Source organism: Eupeodes corollae, chromosome 1 (assembly GCF_945859685.1).
Source record: "Eupeodes corollae chromosome 1, idEupCoro1.1, whole genome shotgun sequence".
Taxonomy (NCBI): Eukaryota; Metazoa; Arthropoda; class Insecta; order Diptera; family Syrphidae; genus Eupeodes; species Eupeodes corollae.
The window spans coordinates 155,518,972-155,541,289 of NC_079147.1; the positions used below are offsets into that span (position 1 = coordinate 155,518,972).

At 35.4% G+C, this 22,318-nt stretch overlaps 2 protein-coding genes across 7 annotated transcripts; both read right to left on the reverse strand.

Moving 5' to 3' along the window:
• Positions 1–2,474: 2,474 nt before the first annotated feature.
• LOC129941298 (uncharacterized) lies at positions 2,475–10,188 on the reverse strand. Of its 6 annotated transcripts, none has more exons than XR_008780844.1 (10): positions 9,811–9,865; positions 9,590–9,750; positions 9,447–9,526; positions 9,055–9,208; positions 8,884–8,983; positions 4,529–4,733; positions 3,475–4,481; positions 3,025–3,353; positions 2,844–2,969; positions 2,479–2,780 (listed from the first exon to the last, which is right to left on the reverse strand). XR_008780844.1 is itself a non-coding variant. In XM_056049893.1 (4 exons), exons 1-3 carry the CDS (start codon positions 10,076–10,078, stop codon positions 9,509–9,511), a joined length of 447 nt encoding a protein of 148 aa, XP_055905868.1. In that variant the 5' UTR covers positions 10,079–10,188; the 3' UTR covers positions 9,318–9,389; positions 9,447–9,508. The 6 variants fall into 6 exon arrangements, 1 of the variants encoding a protein (XP_055905868.1); XR_008780843.1 differs by having other exon boundaries at positions 3,475–4,216; positions 4,276–4,733; XR_008780845.1 differs by having other exon boundaries at positions 3,475–3,936; positions 4,022–4,733.
• Positions 10,189–20,137: 9,949 nt separating this feature from the next.
• On the reverse strand, positions 20,138–20,642 carry LOC129940171 (cytochrome c oxidase assembly protein COX16 homolog, mitochondrial). The gene is made up of 2 exons (XM_056048426.1): positions 20,483–20,642; positions 20,138–20,415 (listed from the first exon to the last, which is right to left on the reverse strand). The coding sequence occupies exons 1-2, from the start codon at positions 20,599–20,601 to the stop codon at positions 20,247–20,249; spliced, it is 288 nt and encodes a 95-aa protein (XP_055904401.1). The 5' UTR covers positions 20,602–20,642; the 3' UTR covers positions 20,138–20,246.
• Positions 20,643–22,318: the final 1,676 nt, after the last annotated feature.

The following is a 22,318-nucleotide window of genomic DNA, read 5'->3' on the forward strand; positions in this document are numbered from 1 at the left end:
TGGAAAAGAAAAAGGGACTATAAAGAAAGTAAATTTGGCCCGCAACATATGCGTACATCTCCATATCATACATATATTTCTTCGTACCTAACCAGTGGATCTTTTTGTGTTTGTGATTGTCCTATATTTAAGTTTTTTTTTGAAATTTACCAAATTAATTCATCGGCGTGGAAGTTATTTTTTTGTTTATTTCCATAATCTTGTTCTTTTTTTCGTTATATTTAATTGTGAGGTGTGAAAAAAAAGGTTGGTGCTAATTTCGTGTTCGGTCCCATAATTTTTTTTGTTGTATAGGGTCCTAAAAGATACCTCCACAGAGCTCTTTAGGGGTAAGGAATTAGGGCGCCGATAATCGTATCCGCTTAATAAAAATAGAATATACCCCAAAAGGGTACTTCTACGCAAAGGTAGAAGCAAATAAAGACTTAGGACTACCAACCTGACTTTTTTTGTTACCAGTTTTTTTTCTTGTTTTTTGATGTTAATTTTTTTGTAAATTTATTTTGTTTGTAAATCTGATGATGAAGCTGTCAATTAAATAAAAATAAAACTTCCGACTGAAACGCCGGCAATAGAGTTACAAAGTTTTTTTATGTTTCGCCCAAGCGAAACCATGAAAGCTTGAGTCTTATTTTTTCAGGGGTGTCAAGGGTAGCGGAGTGGACTTGGACCTAGGATGACCTGAAGCCGATCATCGACCGCAATATTGGGGGTATCCAAAACTGGCCGCGGATACCTAAAGGTAGGGTGGGTAATGGCCTCACTGCACTAACATCCGCAGTGCCCTGATGTGCCAATAGTCCGTCCGTTTATGTTTCCTTCCTTTTCCTCATTCCTTGGCCTGATTTATGTTTTTGTCTGCAGGCGAGGTTGGGTTTCGGGGGCAAGATCCCCCCCCGTCCGACGAGCTGACGCCGTGCACCGCAAGCAGGCCGCGTCCCCCGGATCTCAACAATCCCACCTAACCTATTCCAAATTTTCCTATCTCTTTTTCCTACCTCATCCTTATCCTACCCTTCCACTTTACCCACCTCCACACCTCCTCTTGCCTCGCAACAAAATGGCGCCCAACGTCATTAAAGGGTGTTCCAACCCAGTTGGAACATTTTTTTTGGCGAATTAGTTTATGTGGTACTAGTTTCAGTTTTTTTATGTTGTATTGTCCTAACCAAACTTGCTGTGGATTTTTAAACCTCGTATGTCTGCGTCAGGAAGGCCACAGGCGTACCTAGTCGTATCGCGACGAGTGTTTGAAAATTCACAGTGACCGCGGTTAATGAATGTAATGTTTTTTCTGAAATTACTGGAGTTTTTGCAAAGGGCGTATGTCTGCACCAGGAAGGCCACAGGCGAACCTAGGTGTATCGCGACGTTCCTTTGCGAAAGCTTGAGTAAGGTCAGTCAGTACATTTTGCGTTTTGTCTTTTACCTATTCCCATCCTAACTTTTTTTTCTTTCTTTCTAATTTTTCAATTTTCTTTTCCTAGTTTCGTCACTTTCTACTTGGACGATTGAATGTGCGAGACGTGTAGTCCGACATCATCGTTCCAAAATTTTTGTAAGTTTTATCCTGCCGTTTCATGTCTTCTAGCAAGGTCCCTTGAGACTGTCTAGGATCGCGGGAACGGTAGGGAAAAAACTTTGTAATGTAAATTGTTTGTGTTTCTAGTAGTTTTCCTATCCCATTATCGTCACATCAGGGGAAGTTTATTCTGTCCGTCTGATGTCTTTTTTTTGCAGCGATGTCGTTAGTAGGGTCGTATCACGTCGCTCATAAGCTACCTAAAGCACCCCGCAAGTTTTTGGAAAACTGAAATTATAATTGCAAGTGTTGAAATCGCTTAAATCTTTTTGTTTAATATTATTACCTTTATTACATATTTTTCTTTGATTTATTTTTTTGTACATTTTTCAAAGTTATTCTGATTTTTTTTGATTTTATTTTTCGTTAATTTTTTGTGTGTTAATTGTTTGAGTGTTATTTATTACAAAATTATTGAAATTTTATATTTTTCTTAATTTTTTTTTGTTTTCTTAGTTTGTTAAGTTTGTTCTTGATAATTTTTCTTACTTTATAGAGTTGATTTGTTTTCATAATAGAAGACTAATTTAATTTTTTTGGTAAGATATAAAAATATAAGGATAACTTTACAAAGTTTTCTAAAACAGTTTTTTTTAGAATTACATTTGTTAAGAGGTTATCTATTGTTTTTTTGTTTTTCGTTTTTCATTTTCATTTTTCTATTATTGTTATTATTTTTTTCTTATCGTTTCTTATTTATTAAAAGGTAAATAGTTATAGTTTTTTTTTGTAAGTTTAAGTACAGGTTTTGAGAAATTAGTTATTTATTTACAATAATTTTCTCAGTTTTTTTTGTTTAACTTATTTATTTACTAGTTTTCGTTATTTATTAAACATTTCTTTAGTTATTTATTATTTTTTTGTAGTTAATTATTAAACTTTTTTGTTATTTATATATCTTTTTGTTTCAATATTAGGTTTTGTTTAGTTCAAGTTTACAGTTTACAGTTTATCTATCTTATTTATTTTTTTTGTATACAGTTTTCGATAGGTTTACATTTTGTTTTTTTTTGTTTGATTAATTTATTTTTCTTAATTTAGTTTTTTCAATTTATCTTTTTCATTTTTTTTTCTTATTATAGTTTCTATAAATTCACATTTTTTCCATCGTTACATTATTCATTTATTTTTTTTGACATTTTCGTTTTCGTAAGATTCGTTATATAAAATTAGGTTGCAAATACCAATAGGTGTGTTTCTAAAAAGATTAATTTTTTTTTGTATTAGTGAAGAAATTCAGTTTCTTAGATAAAGTACTTACTTTATTTGCAAACTCACCACCTTTGTTTTGTTGTTATCTATTTTCTTTGTTGATTGTTGAACAGATAAACTATGGCTTACTCCAGTAAAGAGGAAGAAGATCGCATAAACCGCCTTATAAGGAATGCTGAAATAAATCAACCAAGATTAACCAGGTCGGCAAGTCAAGGGTTAGACCATACCTCTAGACAGCAGATGATGTATTCTCCTCTAATTTCCGATAGGCAAATCCGAGCAGAATCCAACCAACCAGCTAGGGCTAGTATTCCTCTGGCTCGCGATGAAACCTATAGCACGGTCGATTCAGTTTCTCCTCCCCCGTTTAGTCAACTTAGTGGGATGAGAGAGGAGAATGTGCATAGTAGGGAAAGTATCGGGTCGATGAACGATACTGTGCGACCAGCGACAGGTTTTGTGCCTGATACTAGTAATAGGCCAGTATCAGTCCAGGCAGTTGGCTCAGGTAGTACCAGGAACATTTTAGAGAGCCTAGCTCAAAGACCACCTCCTTCTGTAACAAAAGTAAAAGAAAAAAGATTACTACCAGAAGATATAAAAGCTTATATTAACTTGGCAATGGTAGAAGGTTTGTCTACTACCCGCCAAGTTATGCAAAGGGAAATGACCAATACCTTAAAGAGTGAAATCCAAAATCAACTTGGTGAATTCCTTAGGAATTTAAACATTGGGCCAACGAATCAATCTTCTACCGATCAGATGCCTAGACCCGTGCCGGCGACCCAGCCACCAGTGCAGCAGTATCCTCCAGTTGATCCGGGTGAAAGCGCTTTTGTACCGGTTAATCAACCGAGTCGCCGAATACATGACCCGACGAGAAGACCTCAAGATAGGGGTAATCTTCCCGCTGGGTATGAGGAAATCCCGTCAGATCCGTATGCCAACTCTTACCCTATGCGAACTCCTAACCCATACGGCTACCAACCGGAGTACTATGGTCCAACTCAGCATCCGAGACCCCAGGGTCCAATAAGATTGGATAGATGGGGCTTGAAGTTCGATGGCCAACCAACGACTATGACCGCTGAGGATTTTGTTCTTCGGGTTGAGATCCAGCGGAACAAGCATAGATGTTCCTGGGGCGAAGTGTTAAGGGATTTTCATCTACTTCTCTCAGGAAATGCCACCGAGTGGTACTGGCAGTTTCAGCGGACAAATTACCGTCATGACTGGCCAGCTTTGAAGGATGCCTTGCTGCGTCAGTATAGGAATACTCGCTCAGACTTCGAGATAATCCGAGACATCATGGATCGCAAGCAGCATTCCTGGGAGAGTAGTGAAGATTTCTTCATGGCAATAAACAGGATGAAATTCCAATTAAGGGTCCCAATACCGGATGTAGAGATGGTCCGAATTCTGAAAAGAAATCTCAATGAAAGGATAGGGAAATTAGTTTACCCACAGGCCATCTTTACCTCGGATCAGCTGAGGACTGCGTGCAAGGATGCAGAAGTGGCATTTCCGAGGAAGGAATTGCCAAAAACCTTTGCCAAACCACCAGGCAAATATCCGGTCAATGAACTGGAATTGGAAGAGGAGTACCAACCGACGGATGAACAGCTTGCTGCTTATCAGTTTGGTACGGCTCGACCAAAAATTTCGCCTCGCAAATACGCGGACCCTACAAAATTAGAATGTTGGAACTGCAGAGTGCAGGGCCATACTTACTTTGATTGTGAGTCTGATGTGCGAAACGTGTTTTGCTACAAGTGTGGTCAAGAAGGTGTAATAACTCCACGTTGCCCACGATGCAATCAGGGAAACCGGTTTCGGGACGCGAAGGGTACGGGGGAATCGCGTGCCAATCCAAATCAGAACCCCCAATAGATTTTAAAAATTCCACCTCCGCTGATGGAGTGATGGAAACCCCTCTCTTGCAAGAGGGTGAGATAAAAATACAAATTTTAAAGCGAAAAGAAAAAGGAGAAATTATAAAAGAAGTAAATGAAAGAAATTTATACAAAATCAAACCGTTACATGTCCGTCTTCAGGAATACGAGAAAGCTCGGGCAAGAATTTTTAACAGTGCAATTAGCACACCTTCGAAAAATATTTTAAAGGCAAGGGCGAGATACAAGGCCCGAAAAGATACTTCGAAGAAGATATCTTCGACCATTTTAAATTTAAAATCCGACCCTCGGCCTTATGCCAAAATTAAAATAGGTTCGAGAGAGTTTTTAGGCTTACTAGACAGCGGTGCTAGTGTAAGCATATTAGGAAAAAATTGCGAACAGTTGATTGAACAACTTGGTTGTCCCATTACCCCCTTCAGTTCAGGAGTTAGGACCGCTGACGGAAAAAGACAATCAATTGTGGGCAAAATTTCAATCAGAGTCACGTATAAGGATAAAGAAGAGGTGTTGACCTTCTTCCTCGTTCCCAGCTTGGATCAGGAGATCTATCTTGGAGTTGACTTTTGGAGAGTGTTTCAGCTAGCTCCGGGAATTATAAGTAGTATCTCGGTTGACGAACAATCAGATTCTCCAAATGCTCACCAGTTAACCTCGGATCAACAGGCCAGGCTGGATGCCGTCAAAGATACATTTTTAAGTTTCGAGCGCGATGGTCTTGGAAAGACTACCATGATGGAACATGTCATCGATACAGGAGATGCTCTCCCTGTGAAACAGCGTCATTACCCTGTCTCTCCAGCGATACAAACACTGTTGTACGATGAGTTGGATCGGATGCTGAAACTCGGTGTGATTGAAGAGAGTGAAAGCCCGTGGTGTTCGCCAGTGGTACTCTTACGGAAACCCGGCAAAAACCGACTCTGTTTGGATTCCCGTAAGGTGAACGCACTGACGAAGAAAAATGCGAACCCTCTTCCTCACATTGAAGGACTCACCAGCCGATTTCCCGACGCGATTTACATGAGTAGCATCGATCTTAAAGAGGCCTTTTGGCAAATTCCGCTGGAGAAACAGAGTAGAGAAAAGACTGCCTTTGCGGTACCGGGAAGACCCTTGTACCAGTTCACTGTGATGCCGTTTGGGTTGTGCAATGCAGCTCAACGGTTGAGCCAGTTGATGGACAAGGTAATTCCTGCACGACTTAGGGAGCGCGTTTTTGTGTACCTCGATGACTTGCTTATCATGGCACCGGATTTTGATACCCATATCAACCTGCTAAGCGAAGTAGCCGAATGCTTACGTAAAGCCAATCTCACCATCAACATGAAGAAATCAAGGTTTTGCTTCAAAGAGTTAAAATACTTGGGCTTCATAGTTGGTGGTGGGAAATTTAAAACGGATCCGGCGAAAGTAGAGGCAATCGTGGATTTCCCGATCCCGAAAACCCCTAGGCAGATCCGTAGGCTGCTTGGAATGGCAGGCTGGTATCGGAAGTTCATAAAGGACTTTTCAACTTTGACTGCTCCTTTGACTGACCTGTTGAAGAAGAGAAGCGAGAAGTTCTTCATGACGGATGAAGCGCTGGTGGCTTTCGAGAATCTGAAGAAAGCGTTGATCTCAGCGCCGGTTCTTTCGCGCCCGGAGTTCACAAAAAGATTTTACATCCAATGTGATGCCTCTGACGCCGGGATCGGTGCTGTACTGGTTCAGTTGGACGAGGAAGGAGAGGAGGTACCGATCGCGTTTTTCTCACAAAAATTTAATAAAAGTCAGAGAAACTACAGTGTCACCGAGAAGGAGTGTATGGCCGCGGTGATGGCTGTGAAGAAATTCAGGCCGTATGTTGAGGGTATGGACTTTACGATTATAACCGACCATTCCAGCCTTAAATGGCTGATGAGCATGAAGGACCTTAGTGGCAAGCTTGCCAGGTGGAGTCTTTCGTTACAGTCCTATACCTTCGACATACAGCACCGTAAAGGAAGTCAACACGTAGTACCGGATACTCTTTCTCGGGTACATGTGGACTCTCTGACTATCGAGGACGTTGCCCCGTTGATTGACTTGAAGTCAGCGGAATTCCTTTCCGATGAATATTTAGACCTCATCGAGACGGTTTACAACAATAAAGACGAGCTTCCCGACTTAAAATACGAAGACGGATATGTCTATAAAAAAGTTTTTAAAAAATTAGGCGAAGAAGAAATGTGGGAACATTCTTGGCTCCTTTGGGTACCATCAGGTTTAACCGAGGAAATTATAAAGAAGGTTCATGATCCTCCTAAATCCGCACACGGCGGCATAGCTAAAACTCTAGCTAAACTTAGAAATTATTTCTACTGGCCTAATATGACCGTGCATGTTCGTGAATACGTCTCTAATTGTAGTGTGTGTAAACAAAGTAAAGCGTCGAATCAAGTATCTCGTCCTCCTATTGTTACGTCATATTGTAGTAATCGTCCGTTTGAAAAAATATACATTGACTTTTTAGGACCATATCCAAGGTCAAAATTAGGAAATGTATACGTGTTTGTTGTCTTAGATCATTTGTCCAAATTTGTGTTGTTGAAAGCGTTACGAAAAGCAAGTACTTCAAGCGTCATTAAATTTTTAAAAGAAGACGTCTTTAACATTTTTGGAGTACCCAATATCATCCATTCCGACAATGGAAAACAATTTGTATCCAAAGAATTCGAATCGATGATAACTAAATACGGTATAAGGCATTTTAAAACCGCTCACTATGCACCGCAATCGAACGCGTCGGAGAGGGTGAACCGCTCCTTGTTGGCTGCTATTCGATCGTACCTAAAAGACGATCAAAGGTATTGGGATACGCACCTTAGCGACATCGCGTGTGCGTTAAGAAGCGCAGTTCATAGCTCTACCGGTGTGTCACCTTATTATGCATTATTTGGCACTAACATGATGACGCACGGTAGCAGTTACGAACTTGCCAAGAAGTTGCATGCGCTGGACGATAGCGAGCTGTTAACTCTTCCCCGACATGGTCGATTGCGGTGCATACGAAATCAAATTCGCGAAAACATAATTAAAGCCAACGATAAATCCTCAAAAATTTATAATGTCCGTACTAAAAACGTTCAATTTTCACCCGGACAAGAGGTGTATCGGAAAAATTTTGTGATGAGCGATTCGTCGAAAGGGTTATCAGCGAAACTCTCACCCAAGTATATTAAATGCCGCGTAGTTAAACGAATAGGAAATCAAATGTATGAGTTAGAAAACTTAACCGGAAAAAGACTTGGAATATATCACGCAAAAGATTTAAAACAATAAGTAGAATGCTTCAAAAACACGTTTGTTTGTTTGTTTTAAATACAAGTCTTTTTTCTTAGTAATCATTGTTGCTACTCGTATCGTTTCTGTTTGTTATTTGTTAATTTATTAAATTATCCGTGAGTATAACTTATTATATTTATTTAGCAACAGTTTGAAAAAGAAAAAAAAACCGATACAACCAATAACAAAAACTAAAAGTACCTGGAACTGTTTAACAAACACTGATATTTTAAGTATATATGTATTTATTATATTCATTGCATGCCTTATGTTCTAAATGTTACTTTATGTTAAATGTTCTTATTTATTTATTAGGATTTTAACTTATTTTATTAAACATTTGTGATAAAATGGTTCAACCATCCCATCTGTGATATTTTTACTCATTTTATTAATTTTACTAAGGCTAATAGCTTTTAAATTTTTCTTTTTCTGTGATAAAATGGTTAAACCATCCCATCTGTGATATTTTTACTCACTTTATTAATTTTACTTAGCCTAAAGCTTTTAAAATTGTTCTTTATCTGTGATAAAATGGGTTGACCATTCCATCTGTGATACTTTTAACTAACTTTATTAATCCTACTAAGACTGATAGCTTTAATTTTTTTTTCATCTGTGATATTTATATTTTCTTTTTTATTTTAGCTTAAGTAACTTATCTTTTAAAACTTGTGATACTTAATTTACTAATTTTACTAACTTAAATACTATCCGCAATGATTGAAAACTACGATCTGTGATATTTACAAAAGTTACTGATTTTAATAATGTATCTATTTATTTATTTATTAACTTATTTATTAATTTGTATGTTTAACTATAATCTAACCAATCCAAAATAAAGTTATCAAAAAGATCACTCACCAACAATCACTTGTATGATGTAACGTAGAAATTCGTAGTGGTGGCGGATAGAGATGGGGGACATTAATGATAAGTGTTGATTCGTTGCATAGCAGGATTCCTGAAAAACAAAATACATTTAAATTAGTAGGTACTCCCAATTAAATATAGGTAGATAATTTTTTTGTATACACTTTAGGCTTAATAGAGGACATAGGTACTAGCTCGGTTTTTTCTCGCAAATCTCTGACGAGCACCTCCGATCCACATATCTAGAAGTGTACCTCCCAGCATCCTTAACTTTGGTACACCAGACGCTCCAGCAGATAGGGGTTTCAACAAAATCCTGAGAAAGGAATGCTTATTGTTAAATGTGTAGATAGTTACGTATATATGTGTAATTTCAGGTGTCTAGTTGATTAATTACTAATTAGGTATAAATAAAAAGTAATTCGTTTTGCCTTTGACTAACGTTGAGGTAGGTCGGCAACCTACGCTGGTTATTGTTGGGGTCATTGACCTTCTAACTATAGGAAGAAAAAACAAAATGGAAGCCGACTTAATTTTATAAAATTAATACTAACCTCTACTTAATGGTAGTACAAAAGTTTGCCCGGCCTAAATCGTGGGTTTTTCCCCACAATTATCAAAAAACTCCCTTAATCTAGGAAAGAAAAATCAAGCAAATAAAATCCAATAAAACCAATTGTGTATTTCAAACACTCACCCATCTCAGCATCCCTTGTACCACCAGTTCCTCGCCTTCATCCGAATCCCATTCCATTTCCCAGGCATCCAGAATCCTTGTTTTTTGCTTTTTATTGAGAGTATATCTCAATAAACAGCAAATTTTGTTGTGGATGCCTTCCATTAACCGCATCCTCAATCCTAAGGTAGTAAAATAAAAAAAGAATAGTTAAATAAGAAACAAATAAATCTCATACTTACCCAAAACTTGTTGACTCGTTGGATGTTGTTTATTTTGTGTTGTAGCTGTCACTTGCCTCATTGTTGGTCTCCATGGAAACTCTCCATAACTCAGTGGAGAGAAATTCCATGGGAAAGCAATGGGTGCGTTCCGGAAGAGATCTGGGTTTGGTGTATTGTCGTTTAAGCCTAGTACATACTTCCTCGTGAAGTGAACGTTCGCCAGTGGAGAAAGTGAACTTTTGACATTGCTCACTGGTACACACTTGTGAGTACACGTTGTAAACATGCGGAAACCAAATGTCAAAGCTTCACCAACAGTTCCCGTACATTTTGCACGTGAATTGCCCGTGAACGAAAACTCTCCACTTTGTTCTCCACTCAGCTTCACGAACAAGTTCACGGGTGAACCAAAAATTGAAATTTGTATGGGTTCACGAGATGGTTCACAAGTATGTACTAGGCTTTAAGTTGGTTGAATTGTTAAGTTGCATGTGAATGAAACTTTGTTTTATGTCCGTGTTTAGTTTTCAGTATTGACGGTTAATGCATGTCATTGCAGTGGTTAGGTGGTTCGTATTCATACGTTTTGTGGTTACTTGGTTATTATGTGTATGGTTTTTTTTTAAATGTTCTGGTTTCATGTGGTTCTGTGTTACAGGTCTCTCCGATTTCGACCGTGGAACACTCCCTTAGTCTTGGGACACTGATACCCCTATTCTGTTGGAAGTGTTCTAATACCTAAGTGGTTTCCCACTATTTGGGTGTGATGATGTTGGTTGGGGGTATATGTATGGATAGGTGGATCGGATGATGTGTTCCTGTTAGAGATAGAATACATCATCGGAATATTTTTTTTGCCGGTGTGGGTGGGATGATAATTTCAGCACTCCCTCATTTGGCCATCTACCACACAGTGGATTATAAAAAGAGTGATAGTGGTAAAATTAAATTCAAATATCCGAAAAAGAAACAGTTGGACCAGCAAAGTTAGTTTTTTATTTGATTTGATTTAAAAGGCGAATGTTAAAAATTAATTCTTTATAGGAAAGAAAAGATATTTAAGAAAGTGAAATAAGTGAATTGTTAATTGGTGCCAACAATTTTGGAAAAACAAAAGAACCCAGCAAACAACGAGTAAAGGTGGTGAGTCTGTTAATTTAGCGAAGAATAGGAATTTACTTAGGATTATTTTTTTTTATAATAGTTTGATTCCCGGCGGCCCGAATTAAATTATGGAGAGCGGGGCCGCCGCCCAAAAAAAAAAAAACAAAATTTTTGAAATTTAATAAAATTCAAAAACAGAAAAAATTTGAAATTAAATAAAATTCAAAAAAAAAATTTTGAATACAAAGTTGTAATAAAATAAAATTTAAAAACTGAAAAAAAAACCCAATGAAGAAAAATTGGAAATAAAAGGAAATTTAAAAAAAAAATAAAAACTTGAAAGAAAAGAAATTTAGACGTGAACCAAATTAAGAAGAAAAAAGAAACAATCAATTTATAAATTATGGAAAAGAAAAAGGGACTATAAAGAAAGTAAATTTGGCCCGCAACATATGCGTACATCTCCATATCATACATATATTTCTTCGTACCTAACCAGTGGATCTTTTTGTGTTTGTGATTGTCCTATATTTAAGTTTTTTTTTGAAATTTACCAAATTAATTCATCGGCGTGGAAGTTATTTTTTTGTTTATTTCCATAATCTTGTTCTTTTTTTCGTTATATTTAATTGTGAGGTGTGAAAAAAAAGGTTGGTGCTAATTTCGTGTTCGGTCCCATAATTTTTTTTGTTGTATAGGGTCCTAAAAGATACCTCCACAGAGCTCTTTAGGGGTAAGGAATTAGGGCGCCGATAATCGTATCCGCTTAATAAAAATAGAATATACCCCAAAAGGGTACTTCTACGCAAAGGTAGAAGCAAATAAAGACTTAGGACTACCAACCTGACTTTTTTTGTTACCAGTTTTTTTTCTTGTTTTTTGATGTTAATTTTTTTGTAAATTTATTTTGTTTGTAAATCTGATGATGAAGCTGTCAATTAAATAAAAATAAAACTTCCGACTGAAACGCCGGCAATAGAGTTACAAAGTTTTTTTATGTTTCGCCCAAGCGAAACCATGAAAGCTTGAGTCTTATTTTTTCAGGGGTGTCAAGGGTAGCGGAGTGGACTTGGACCTAGGATGACCTGAAGCCGATCATCGACCGCAATATTGGGGGTATCCAAAACTGGCCGCGGATACCTAAAGGTAGGGTGGGTAATGGCCTCACTGCACTAACATCCGCAGTGCCCTGATGTGCCAATAGTCCGTCCGTTTATGTTTCCTTCCTTTTCCTCATTCCTTGGCCTGATTTATGTTTTTGTCTGCAGGCGAGGTTGGGTTTCGGGGGCAAGATCCCCCCCCGTCCGACGAGCTGACGCCGTGCACCGCAAGCAGGCCGCGTCCCCCGGATCTCAACAATCCCACCTAACCTATTCCAAATTTTCCTATCTCTTTTTCCTACCTCATCCTTATCCTACCCTTCCACTTTACCCACCTCCACACCTCCTCTTGCCTCGCAACATATTATTACAGAGAAAATTAGTGCATATTTCTTTAAATACGGTTATGAGATCTTCGAAACATAAACTGGTCAAATAATATTTAAGATTCCAAATCATATGAATTTGACATTTTTTGGTTGAAAAGAAACCGAAAACAGGATTGGAATCGACAAATGCCAAAATTATTAAAATAATTTTAATAATTTGAATACGAAATATAAAACGAAATCACTGACCAATTTCCTGAGAATTTCCTCAGTTTTTTTTTTATTTATTTTTTAGTCGAATCATACAAATTCAATTCCCAGGTTTCTGATACTAAAAGTGGGAAATTTCTAACATTTGTTTATGCTTGTGATCATTGACATACTATACATGGACTGCTAGTGGTGTGAATTTTCCATACAAAATTTGAATAAAAATGGTTCCACTTTAAATTAGCTACACTAGCCCTTTCAGGTACAGTGGCAAAAAAAGTTATGAAATATTTAGCGACATCTGTTTGTATTTAGTTGAGATAAGCTTTTTCTGACATAGAAAGTACTGACATCTAGTATAATTTGTTGAAGACAAACGATGCCATGTTTTTTTTGCTGTGAGCAGTGCTGTCGTTTTGAAAATTTCAAGAGTAGTATTTTTCTATCATTTTGGGGAGCATTTTCTTAAATTGAGGAGTGAAACAAAAAACAACAAACACATGCTTGGCCCATGAACAAAATTAAAAACTGAAAATAAAAATGTCCAAATTCGAAGTTAATTGGCCTATTACTAAGGTGAATGTTCCGAAAACATACAAATAGAAGGATATAATGTCGTACCAAATTTTTGCTTTCACTGCTTAAAGGCCAACATTTTAAAATAATATAGTTGAAATAAATAATTTAAATTCATAACTTTTTTTATCAAATAAGAAATTGACAATTGAAATTATATTTTACATCAACATACATGTTTAAATATTCAAGAATAAATTAAAGTCATTATTGTAAATTCGATGTTTCATATTTTCAGTTACAATCATTAAGGGGTCAATTATAGCTACCATTGAAATCGATCAAGACGGTGTTTCCCTTTGATTAGAAATGAAAATTATATAATCATCCATCGAAAATCACACAAAGAATTTGTTTTTTGAGAAAAAAGTGTAATTGCGCATTTATTTTTCTCTACAACTGACGGAAATTCATTTTCCTGAACAGCTGATACTCTATGTTCAAAGGTGAAACGAATCGTTCTACTGATTTGTGTTCCAATTTCACACAATTCCAATGATAGATTTCTATCAGTAAAATTTTGTCGGTGGATTTCAATCGGGAAATTTTTTCAATGACAGAAATGTTTAAGGATAGCTATAAACGACCTGCCAAGAAAATTCTAATGTTTGTTTTCAATGATGAAAACCAATGATAGCTATAACTGGCACCTTATACAATGATTTGTTATTCTCGATTAAAGTTTTCGATGGCTCCCATTTTTCTGTGAAATTGTTTTTAAGGAGTTCCTTAGCAGTTAGTAGGGCATTTACCGTTTCTACCCTGAGTGAATTTCTTTTTTATCTTTTATAAGGCTTATATCTGAAAATTTTCTTTCTGCTGTTGCAGTTTTTGGGGGAGTAGCTTTCGTCCGTGGGTAGAGTAGCAGTTGACTCTGAAAATAGTAAAATACTACTATAGTAGTAAAAACGACAGCAGTGGATGTGAGTATTAAATGTTACACAATTTTTCCGCATAGCCCTCTTTGCGCTAGTGTTTTGTCCGTTAAAAGTGGAACCATCGTGAAGTTGGCTACTAGCAGTCCATGTATAGTATGTCAATGCTTGTGATAGTGCTGAAATCTATGAGATCCTAAGCTAAGTATACACGATTGAAAGATCTTGCAATAATGACAGATTTTTCGCAAAACATTTTAACCAATTTTCTATCAAATTCAAAATATTAAGTTCAAAAAATTTATATTTGACTTAATTCATGTGTATTATTTTTCCCAAAAAAAAAATAAAAAAAATCATTGAGCAAAATATTCTTCTGGCAGCACTGCTTTAAATGTCAAAAAATATAAATAAAATCGAGAAAGCTGCAAATGATAGAAAATACAAATAAATTGTAATAAATTGTTTTTTTGAAGTCTACATCGGAATAGCAGGGAATAGCCATAGAGGAAATATATTTCCTCTATGGGAATAGCTTTGAATTATTTAAAAAAAAGTTTTCTTTGGTGATTTACAGAAACATTTTCAAAAGTTGTGAGCTAGAACTGGAACTTGAATCATCATCATCGATAAATGTGTTTGTATTTTTTTTTGCTTCGAAATGTCACTTTTGAAAGAACGAATTCGACACTGCTACCAAACTTTAAATAATAAAAAATATGATGATCCAATGCTATTTTATTATCATAATCTGATCCGGATCAGATCATGATAAACAGTTCATGTTCAAGGCGGGTCATGACACAATTCATGCAGCGTCTAAACTCGTTTCTGATATCCAATGGAATAAATCAAAACAACAATGCACAGGTGCTGTTCTGGTTGATTTGGAAAAGGCCTTTGACACCGTATGGTTCTTTACCTAAAACTGAGCAGGCTTGGTATAAGCAAGCCATTGTTGTATATACTTTATGATATGCTTAACGGTAGAAAGTTTGTAGTCAAAAGTGGCAATGTAACTTCTACCACAACATTCTCAATTAAAAATGGTCTTCAACAGGGAACGGTGAATTCGCCGATTCTCTTCAGCATTTACACCAGCGATCTGATAGGTAGTCTTAAAAGGGCAATTGCGTACGCCGACGATCTAATTGCGTACAGAACGGCCCGAAAGGTTGAGGTTATTAGTATTCTTTTGCAGCGTGATTTCGACTAGATTCAGCGATATTGCGACGACTGGAAACTGAAAATAAATGTCCAGAAGTCGGAGACAATTCTGTTCCGGACTCCGTTGGCTGGGTCACGAGGGATACATGTAAGAATTGGCCCAAGATGGTCTTCGTTGATCTTCACGGGCAGCCATTAGCGAGCAAAAGTGTTGTGAAGTACCTCGGTATCTGGTTAGATCAGTATTTATATTTCGACAGACTGACCAGGGCCAGAGGAGCCTTCGCTCTGACGAAACGGCTGTTTTTTAGCAGTCGACTTGACCCCAGAGTAAAGGTAATTTGCTACATGGCCCTCATACGGCCGATGATCGTTTATGGTTGTCCTGTGTGGTTCAACGTTGCCCCTTCCAAGATGTAGAAGTTTCGCGTGTTCGAGCGGCAGTGTTTACTTTTTATTAAAAAAAATAAAAAACTTACGAAAAATAAGAAAATTGTTTGTCAAAATATCGTCAAATTTAGCTACTTCAACGCCATCTAGCATCATAGTAATGAAGTTTCAACCCTGAATACTGTCATACCAACCCACTGTATTACCGACGGTGACGACAATATCTAATTCAATATCTAATCCAATTGAATATAGTTTCAACTGTTTCTATTTTTTCTATATTTACCGTACATGTTACGAATTTTGAATGCTTTTGTCTGCGCATGTTGTTGCATCATATTAGAGGTCCAATTAGCTTTACAGAACTTAAAATTGTCAATGGTTAGGAATGTCAAACCTACCGAGAAGCATGTGAAGCTCGGCGACTGTTAGAAAATGACAATCATTGGGATGAAACTATGGAGGAAGCTGTACAATGCCGATCGCCAGATAAAATCAGGGAACTTTACGCTACGCTTTTATCTTCTGCGGTCTTTCTAACCCTCAAACTCTTTGGAATAAGTACAAAGAATACATGGCTGAAGATATTTTACATCAACTGCAGCAAGTACATAGACATTACTTTCAATGAACATATCTACAATAAAACGCTAATTTTATAATCGAAAACAAGGTTTTTACGATGGTTGGAAAAAAATTAGATTATTTTGGAATGTCCAGCCCTCGAAGAAACAATGTGGATGATTTTGATAATGAAATTGCACGAGAGCTAGATTATGATTTTATAGCACTGTAACATCAAGTGTCAGAATTAGTCCCTCAATTACTTCCAAAACAAAATCATGTGTTCCATCAAGTTTTACGTAAAATAGACTCCGGCAGTGGTGGACTCTTCTTTCTTTAGAATTCAGAATTATTTATTTTTGTTACGGTGAAATATATTTTAACATTTTTTGTTGCAATTTAATAAGCATTATATTAAGGTGTTGAAACTTCATTGTCTGTAGTAATTTTTAAAAATTGTTGATCTCAGCAAAGCAATAAAATGTAGTTATTATATTGAATCATTTCTATTATTATACCCTTACCCTTTATCTCTCATACTTATTTAATTTCCCCACTGCGGGTGAAGCCGCGGGTAAAAAGCTAGTTAAAAAATAAAAATAAAAAAACATGGAATATAAAAAAAAGACAGTAAAATATAAGAAAAAAAAACGTTAGATTTGCTGCTGTGTTTGTTCTAGTTTGAAGTAGTTTATAGGTAGGTAGAATAGGTAGTTTAAGTTAGCTTTAAGTTTTATATTAAGGACCTTATTTTAAGTAGTTTTTAAGTAAAAATAAAAAAGGATCTTGATATTAGAATTTTTTCAAAATTTTCTAATAAATACAAAAAATAAAGGAAATTTAAATTGAAGTAAAATAGATCTTAGGACCGAAAGGCATTCGAATTAAGTATTATTGTTCAACTTAGAGCATCGGTATGGGACCATTAAGTTTGTTGTAAGTTATGGATAATTAGGCTAGTTTTATGAATTTTTGTCTAGCTTTAAGATAGGTTTAAGAATAAATTTATAAAAATGAATTAAAAAAAAATAGTACAAAAACTACGAAAAACATTCAAAACACTCCTCAGGCAAGCTGCAAGTCTACCACGATTTGTATTTTGTTGACAAGGAATTCTTTTACAGAAAACATTAAATAAAGTTGTGCAGAAAATAAATAATTCACAGAGTAATAAAGTTCAGCTTTCAGTTTAAAAAATATCATCAAGTGCCATTTAAATAGAAGTAGACTTGACTTGATAGTTAGGAAGATTTTTGTTGACTATCTTTCCCTTCAATTTTCCATTAAAGTTGCCTTAACTGGAAGGTAATTTTTTGGCAGCTGGCCAATCAAATATGTCGTCTAAACCTGCCCCATAGAGGAAATATATTATTATTATAATATATTTTCTCTATGACCTGCCCATTGACTTAAAATAAATTTTTGTATAAAGATAATAATGCAGAAAGGACTGTCAAAAAAAAAGAGTGGAATGTCATTTTCGACATTCAGTACAATTTTTATAAAAACGCACGTCTTTTTTTATAAAAATTAAAATTTACAAAAAATAGTACCCAAATTGGTAAAAACAGAATAAATAAAGGTATCAACTCCAAAATGATTTCATTCTGTCCTTAATTTTCTTAGAAAACTCCAATCTGTATTTGTTTACATAAGAAATAGAAATGGTAATAAAATTGCTGGAAATTGGTTTTCGACTAAAAATCTCATTAGCAAAAATAGAATTTTATACATAATTATGCAAAATATTGTTGGTAGTTTTTAGTTTACTTCTTAGAAAAATTAAACTGACAACTTTTTTAACAAAACACGAAAACCTACAAACCTACTTAAGTACATATGATGGAAATAAAGAAGAATATTGACTTTAAATTATTTATCTCACACACACACAAAACATTGTTATAGACATTTTGTTAAAGTTTTAAGCAAGACAAATCGACAGACGGAATAGGAAGTTATCATTGTGGGTCGCACCCCAGCCTCTTTTTTAGATGTTTTTGCACGACGCGTTGTTTTCACTTCTAAAATAAATGTTCATATTCTTTGTCATCTTTCGAGAAAATTGTCCATTAAGTCTACCAATTCTATTGTTTCCAAATCTTCCAAATGTTTAAAAAGACAGTAATTTATTTTAAGATACAGAATTGTTAGCATTCGTCACCCGATTTACTACCAAAAATTGTCCTATATTTGGATCAAAACGACCAACCGTATAACCGGACAATTGTCAACTAATTTGATGCTATTGGAAAACTTCTGACACTCCGTCGAATATTGGAAGACCTTCCAAGCGTGTATTCTTAGCTCCTTCTTTACCTTTAAAATAACCAATTCTCACCCAGCAATCAAATTAGCTTTGCATTTCGAATGCACTTAGAAATATGTAAAATTTCAATCCAATCCGATAGTAAAGCAAATTTAATAAAATTTTAAAAAGGCAATTGATACTTAAACTATGTTTTTAATAATTATTTATTGGTCATACTGATTTTGGTAATTTTGTGTAGTTCAAAGATAATCTATATTCAATTTTGTGATATGGGAAATGAGTCCAACTTAAAAGGGTGTTGCTTTGTTAGCATATGGGCTTGCAATAAGAGGTTCCATTTTGATACTAAAAAACACTATTATTTTTTGAGTAAAATCAATTGATGTTTATTTTACTGTAAATATCAGACACTGCTATGACAATTCCATGGCCAATTCACACATTTGCAGATGTAACTAATTAAATTTGTCCTTAAGATTGATCGGGTACTGCTTCGATAAAAATTGAAAAATCCTTCAAGCGTCTTAAATTAGTAGGCATAAGTAATAATAATAAGAATATAATACAAAAAATGACATTCTAACTTAACTCTGTTTAGTTTTTAATTACAAAGAGGACGTTAAAGGTTTTATGTTGAGCTAAGAACTTTATGACACTAAATATTGGTTTCTCCATTTTATTTTTTTATTTAAAGCCACTAAAATAACCAATTTTTATGGCATTAAGTTTTGAGCTTAAGCTTAACATAAAACCCCTACATTTTAAATATATCTATGCAACTTATTATTTGCAATTTGGTCGACACACAAACATATGCTGCAAAAAAATATTATTGAACTTTAGTTAAGGCCAATAAATTGGTCAGTTCCTTAAGCATCCAAAATTATACCCCTTTGAATCGCTCAAAATAGAAACTGAGCTATATTTATTTATTTATTTCATCTACAAGCTTAAAGCTTAACAGATTACATTTCAGTCAAAAATAAATATTATAAATGTACTTAACAATAAATAACAAATACTTAATATCTTAAGAATAAATAGTATAATACATTCTTAAATTTTTCTCTGGAGAGATATAAGTCAACAGAATCATAAATTTTATTGAACTCTCTAATTGACCTTGAAATTGGTTCGTTACTTCCGTAGTTCGTTCTATGTCTGGTCTCAAAAAGAAGAGATCTTTCCCTCAATGGCCTCGTTGGAGCATATATACATATAAATGAGAGTAATTCTGGACATCTTATGTGGCAGCAAAGAATATCCCGCACAAAAACAATATCGTGAGTTGTTCTTCTGGCTCTCAGAGATTGCAATCCTAAAAAGCTTTGCCTAGCTTGGGAACAAGGATAGAAATTCCAACGCATTTTGTAAAATACATATCTTGTAAAGCGATTCTGAACTCTCTGTATTCTATCAGATAAATTTTGTTGACAAGGATTCCAGATATAAGCCCAGTTGTTGCATTTGATCATTTTCTTCAAAGGAACTTGATGGTATTTATTTAATTACAATAATATGTCCACTTTTGGAGTTTGGAATGTGACAACATTTACGAATTAAAATACTTTGACTAAATGCATTCGCAAGCTTCCTGTGGAAAATCTCATATTATGCACCTACAATTTTACATCAGTAACAAATTTGGTAATACGTTAGTTTCGGGATTCGCACGTTTTTGGATTGTGATGGAATTCGAGCAGGAGTGAGTGATATGCAATGCTATCCTAACTACCTTGTATAAATAAATATCATGCGTAATAACTAGCAGGTACTTTTTTATTGTTTTTATTACTAATTTATCACAATAAACCTTATCTATGTAGTTATATAACTCGCTATCAGAAGTACTAAACCCGCAATTCGATTATTCTTCCCATGGTCTTGGACCGCGCTTATTTTCCCAATGATCAATGTCAAGCGATTTTATTTTTTCATATTCGGTTTCGATTGTTACTTCCTTAGGTGCTTTCATTGATACACCGAATTTTTTCATTTCTTCAGGACTCACGGGTTGTTTTCTTGAATATTGGTACCTGTTGGTGTTTATTAAACCAAAATTATGAATAACTTCTATGGAGATTTTTATTGTTTGTGTTTTACCTTAATTGTGTAAACTCTTTAAGACCGAATGATCCACCCACAATACATATAAGAAATGGTAATCCATACTTAAAAGAATTTCTTTTTGATATTTTCTGGAATTTATTTACAAAAGACATGTTTTATATGCCAAAAAGAAAACGATTTTATAATTTACAATTGTCACCAGCTGTCAATGTCAAAACCACATACCAAAAATCAAGTGGGATCATTTACACTTCAACGCAGGGAAATTATGTTTAAGAAAACTAATTCCATGTTTATATGCAAAGGAGTTCAGTTTAAAGTTGAGTTATATTGATGTGGAAATTGACATTTCTACTGTAGCGAAAGTGTCAAAAATAAGTACAGGCCTAGTTTCCACTTTGCTTTCTGGCTTTCTTTTTATTTCTGTCACAACTTTCAACCTTTTTGGCTTATTTTCTTAATAGTCTGTTTCTTTTTTGAAAACAAATCTGGTGTAATTTCCGGAAGTTGTTATAAAATTTGACCTTCCTCTAATATGTTTTTTATTGATACTTTTAAATTTGTTTTCTTAACTACACAAACAAGTTGTTTGTTTGACGTTTGAACGAATTTCCTATCAAAATTATCATCTAACGATCCATTTTTCGGGATTTTTACCACTTTTGTGGGTTTTAATTTTATAATGCATTTATGGACTTTAACCCATTCAAATGATCACAAAGTGGTCGTACAACCATCCAAAAACCGAACACATTCTCGTATTCATCCGACCAATGAATTGTTTCTTTTAAAAAAAATCATGGGTGTGTTCCAAAACAACATCAGCCTAGGGGTAATTAATGTTTATTAAGGAGTACAAATTCTATTCCGATTACAGAATTACAGATTACAGTAGCTGGAGGATACAGAACAATTCGTTGACATTTTTACTTGGGTGGAAATATCAAAATTTGATTGATAAGATTGCTCGATTTGGCTCTGTCGATCTATTTGGATTTATATCACGTCAAAAATCAACGAGACAAGGCTCAGCTCTGCTCAAGGACTGCTTTTATACTTTTATAAGATATAATATTTAATTTACATAAGTTTCTTATTTATATAATTTGTTGCGTGGCAAGAGAAGGTAAGAAGGGGGTGAAGTGGAAGGGTAGGATAAGGATGAGGTAGGAAGATTTGGAAAGGGTTAGGTGGGCTTGCGGTGCACGGCGTCAGCTCGTCGGACGGAGGGGATGTTGCCCCCGAAACTAAACCTCGCCTGCAAGCAAAATCATAAATCAGGCCAAGGAATGAGGAAAAGGAAGGAATCATAAACGGACTGACTATTGGCACATCAGGGCACTGCGGATGTTAGTGCAGTGAGGCCATTACCCACCGTACCTTTAGGTATCCGCGGCCAGTGTTGGATACCCCAATATTGATGGTCGATGATCGGGTTGAGGTCATCTTAGCTCCATGTCCACTCCGCTAGCCTCGACACCCCTGAAAGAAAAAATCAACGACATTGCTTCGGGGGGGGCGAAACAACAAAAGCAAAACACTATTTTTGTTCCTTTTTGTGAACGTTTTGCGGAAGTTTCTTCACATCATTATGTTAAAATTATAATTATTAAACTATTAAACAGATACAAAAAAGTAGTTGGTACTGAAAGCCGAGTTCAAATATTAAGTTTAATACCCTTTGTGTTATCTTTCTTTTTTTTCATAGGAAACAAGTAACGAGGATGCCCTAGTTATCCCTATAGAGATCTGTGGAGGTAAGACTAAAAATACACCCTGTGACGGGAAGCGATACAACCGCTTATCGAGTTTTGGTACCTCACAAAAAATATATTTATAAATCAAATAACAACAAACAAAAAAAATCAA